At 36.9% G+C, this 5,137-nt stretch overlaps 1 protein-coding gene across 1 annotated transcript in view; it reads left to right on the forward strand.

Moving 5' to 3' along the window:
- LOC101620366 (butyrophilin-like protein 2) overlaps positions 1 to 2,569 on the forward strand; it is a gene marked incomplete at its 3' end in the record, with an annotated part of 47,944 nt that extends 45,375 nt beyond the window's left edge. Inside the window, exons 9-10 of the mRNA XM_004695731.1 lie at positions 219 to 239; positions 2,549 to 2,569. Coding sequence (XP_004695788.1) covers positions 219 to 239; positions 2,549 to 2,569 — 42 coding nt within the window. The remainder of the gene's footprint in view (positions 1 to 218; positions 240 to 2,548) is intronic.
- Between the last annotated feature and the right edge of the window lie 2,568 nt (positions 2,570 to 5,137).

Consider the following 5,137-nt stretch of genomic DNA (forward strand, 5'->3'; position numbering starts at 1 on the left):
GATAAATCCAGCATGGGTCTCAGATTCGGTTCACATTGCTCTTCCCTCTGCTCCCTCCTTACTGCCTTCCCACCAACACAGTTCTGTGGAGACAACTGATACATATGTGTATCCTGACAGTTCTGTCAGGAACTGTCAAGATCTGAAGTGGGTTTTCTATGGGTATGTAGAAGACACTGACACCCATTTGTTTTGATTTTTGTGTTTTCTTTATACAGATTACTTACGTCGAGAGAAAGGTAAATGATGTGCAAAAACCCCTCTCTGATTAAGTTAAGCATTAATCTCAGATATTGTTCATCACCCTAATCCACTCATACACAGAGTACTATTGGAATAATTGATACATAATGTATAAATTTTAAATGTACACCATATAAATTTGATATGTGAGTTGCAGTGTGATTATCACAAAGGAATAGCTACCATCCTTCTCTCATATATTATATAACCTTATTTACTTTGGTGAGAATGATTGCGGTCTATCTTCAAATTTGCACATTATCTCTATTATGCTGTACAGATATCTGTAGTTTTCAGTATCTATTGTCAAATGGGACCAAGATCTGAAGTAGATTCTCTGTGGGTAGGGAGAGGGAAACACTAACTAATGTGCTTTTGTGGTGTTTCTTTGGTTTTTTCATACAGAACAAATAAAGCAACAGAGTTAAGTGATGACAACAAAACCTACCACTACTGAACTTAGTATTGACCTCAGATTCTGTTTTCTTGCACACAGCATTTTGAATGTATGAGACTGTTCACATATACCATCATATTAATTTAAGGATACATCCTAAAGACTTTTAGGGATATATATTGCAAAATGATTTGTTTTGGAGACCAGCTCCAACTCTCGAGGTGTCTGGAAGCAAGACAAGTAGGGCCCTAAGGTCGGAAGGCATTGGCGAGCAGAGATTCCAAAAGTGCAGAGAAGAACAGGTTCGAGGAAGACCCTGGAGTCAGGGTTGGGTGCAAGTCTTCCTGCCATTTCCTCAGCAGGTCTTTATTTATTCTGTGTAACAAGTAGCCAATTGCAATAATGCATAGGGCAAACTAATGAGAGATTGCCATAAAACATTCTGAAGGACAAGAGTAACAAAGCATTCCTCTCTTAACATATTATGGTACACTAGATTATATTTTCTTGTCATGTGTACAGCTGTCCAGCTATCACTCAAAGGATGAGGGGTCTGGGAAGGGATGAGCTCATTAGCAAAACGTTATTGGGGTCTTGGGGTGAATTTTGTTAGCAGTGTTAGCAGTGATTGTCCAAAGAAAAACTAATGGCTAATCCAAGGCCAGCAGAGAGCAGCCAGTGCTTGTTTTTAAAAGGAGCAAATCAAGAGAAAGTTATAACAGTTGTGTATCAAACAACACCTGTGTAATCAAAGCCAAAATTTGTCCATGAGTCCTTATGCACTGGGACTTTTATCTGAGGTTTGCCTTTTTATTCAAAGAAACCAAGGAAGCTTCCCAGGAGTTTTCATGCCCTGGGGTCTTATCCCTCCTGGGGCTTGCCTTCTGTCTCAGGAGACAGAGGGATTTCTCACCCTGGGGCAATTTACCTGACCATTCAGCCACCTTATGAGGCTAAGACAATCCAGTTGTAAACTGATGGTTCCTCAGAATATTCTGATATTATGATTATACAAAAAAGGGAGGTCATAACATAAGTTAGCTGTGGAGAGATTCTGATTTTTCAGAGATTTTCCTGATCTACCCGGAATCTGTCAGTCGATAGATGTTGCATAGCTTGTGTCAGATTTGTTGTTGTTTACCATACAGAACAGTTATGGAGAGAGAATCATAAGTAATATACAAAAAAAAAAATCCACTCTGAGTTCAGCATGGATCTCAAATTTGGTTCACATTGCTCTTCCCTCTACTACCTCCTGCCGTGCCCGCACGGCAGGGATACAAGTCTGCAAGGGGGATGTCGAGGTTGAAGAGTCAGCACACATGGATGGTTGTGGCAAAACGTTCTCTCTCCCTTATTATCCTTTCCAGCCTCCCTTTTATACCCTTAATCCCAGGATGTTGGCCTGGGGGCAGGAGGAAATCTCCCTCACATGTGCTACTGCGATCAGGGTGGATATGAATCAGTTGCCCAAAGGTTAAGCCACTCACACAGGTGGCAAGATGTCTTCTTCCTATTATGATCTTGTGCTTAATCTCCGGGGGTGGTTGGGGAGGCTCATCCCGGCTGGGACCCAAGACCCTCCTCCCTCTTACCCCCCCCACCAACAGAGTTCTGTGGAGACAATTAATATATATGTGAATATATTTGGAATGTACAGCATAAAGCCTTATATGTATGTGTGTTGCAAAATAATTTCCATAAGAGAAATTTGTAAGATCTACTCTATAGCATCTTTCAAATTTGCTTGTTAATTACAGTCAACATGTTTAAAATTAGGGCTTGCCTCTCACATCTGTTATCAAGTGGGAACCAAGATTTCAGGCGTTTGTTTGTGTCTGTGATTAAAGAGAGAAAGACACTGACTAAATAAATTGTGTTTTACTTCTCTGTGATTTTTCCATGCAGAGGAAATAAAGGAAGAGAAAGGTAAGTCATGACAACAAAAATCTCTCCTTACTGAATTTAGCATTGACCTCTGATTTTGGTATCTCTCACATACCATAGATTGAAACAAACATCATATAACATCACATAAATTTTAAGTGCACACAATAAAGATTTGATATGTATATGTACATAGAAAAATTATTGTCATAATAGTTACCATCCACCCCTCATATAATTTCAAACTTCTATTTTACTTTCGATGAGAATGCTTAAGATATATCCACTAACAACCTTCAAATTTGCTATTATTACAGTCATCAGGTAGTGTATTATGTCTTGACCTTACAGCTTATGTTGTCAAGTGGGATCTGATTCTGATTTTTATGGGTAATAGACAGATTCTTTTTAACATAATTTTGTTTTGACTTCTTGTTTTTCTTTTACACTGATTGCTTAGCAAAGAGAAACATAAGTGATGATGCACATATACACACAAAAAAGAAGAAAAAAGAAACCCATTCCAATGGAAGTCAACATTGATCTTAGATTTTGTTTAGTTCCCTTCCCACACATACAGATTTTTTGAGACAACTGATAAACAATATCATATACATTTTAAATGTGCAGTGTTGTGTATATGTATTGCACATGTGCATGTCTTTCATACTGACTACCATAGAGTATAGTTATCATCTACATATTGCATAGTGACAAAGTTAAGTTACTTATACTGATAGCTTGTAAGATCTATTAACAACTTTCAAATCTGCTAGTTAACTACAATCATCATGTTGTATATTTTATCTGAGACCTTGCAGTACCATTGGTAAGTGGGGACTAAGATCTGAGGTGGATTCTATGGGTAGGGAAGTGAGGACATGAGGACACTATCTAACATCCTTTTCTGTTTTATGGGGTTTTTTTAATACAGAAGAAACAAAGGAAGTTAAAATAAGTGATGATACAAATTCCCTTCTATTGAAGTTAGTGTTGAATAATTCAGATTTTGTTCTCCTTCATACACCATTTTTTTTTACAGTTGGCATATAATGTCATGTATATTTTAAGTGCACACCATAAGGATTTGATATGCATATATATTACAAAATGATAACCACAGTAATTATATTTATCATCCATCCCTCCCATAATTACAAATTTTTTATTCTACTTTTGATAAGAATGTTTAAGATCTGCTGTCTTATCAACCTTCAAAACTACTTGCTAGCTGTAAGCATAATTTTACATTTCATGTCTATGGATGTACAACTTTTGCTGTTAAGTAGGAACAAAGAACTGAAGTTGATTCTATAGGTAAGAGTACCACAGCATACCTACCAGCAAAGGTCTAATTACCATCCACTGGCATCCAATCAGACCTCTCTACCCATTTTGCCAACCCTTCACCCTTTTCATTCTGGTAACATCCATTCTCTTCTCAGTATCTAAAGGTTTGTTTTTATTTTGTTTGCTTTGTTTCTTTCTCTTCCACTTGTGAGTAAAATCTGATAGTATTTGTCTTTCTCTTTTTCCAAGCATCATTTGCCTCTTTTTAACTTTTTGTCTCAGAAATATAATTTCATAGATGAGATTTATAAATGACAATGTTTTTGGTTTATTTACTCCTTCAAAATAAGGGAAAATCTATTTTAAGTGCCTCAAAAAAGTGAAAAATAAATATCATGTATAAACATTTGTACCCTCAGCCTTTCAATTATGCTATAGAAGTGTTCAATTTCAAGGACATTATTAAAAATTGCTATTTTAGGGCCCTCCATCGTTGCACAGCGGATTAAAGCACTGCAAAAAGAAGCTTAAGCCATTTCCACATTAGTTGGATGCCCGCCTACCCTGGAGGAGATCCACATGGCGCAGCAAGACCTCTCCTGACCCACCCGCTGTTCCCCTCAGCAGTGTGCTTCGTCAATCTGCCTGTTCTGCTCCCCAATCTGTCTCTGGTGAATCCTCTCACCCTCCGCATCTATGGCCTGTATCCCAGTTCTGTATGAATAAATAAATAAACCTTTTTAAAAAATTGCTATTTTAAATAAATGGAAAGGATTATGAAGTAGCATTTTTAGATGCATTTTTGATGTTATAGGATAAAAATGTTCTGGCAAGATGGCAAGATGTCCTAAGTGGTTGTACCTGGGTAATAGAAAACGAATGGATTGTTTTTTACTCTTTGAATTTTTAATGAAATGAACACATAATGCTTTTGTAATAAGCAGACAGTATTTATAATTAAGCAAAAAAGATTTTTAAATACTCATTGTCAAAAAGCTACAGGAATGCCTAAGGTCAATTTCTTTGTTCACTTAAAACATGGAGTTTTTCTAGCGCAGCTATAACTGACAAGCTGGTTGCAAGCTGTGTGTGAGTAGAGAGACTGTCATCCTGATTATTCTATCTCTGGCACAGAAATAGCTCTTGAACTAAAGGAAACTTAAATGCAAAACCTTGATAGTGAATAGAATTTTTTTTCAACAAATTCAGGAATGTTGTGAGTGGAAACAGAATCAATGCAGTAATCATTGAAAAGTACAAAAGAGCTGCTTGCAACAAACTAAAGAAGCAAAGGTTGCAAATCTAAATGACAGGTTGCTG

The sequence above is a fragment of the Condylura cristata genome, unplaced genomic scaffold (genome assembly GCF_000260355.1).
Source record: "Condylura cristata isolate star-nosed mole 26May11 unplaced genomic scaffold, ConCri1.0 scaffold00128, whole genome shotgun sequence".
NCBI lineage: Eukaryota > Metazoa > Chordata > Mammalia > Eulipotyphla > Talpidae > Condylura > Condylura cristata.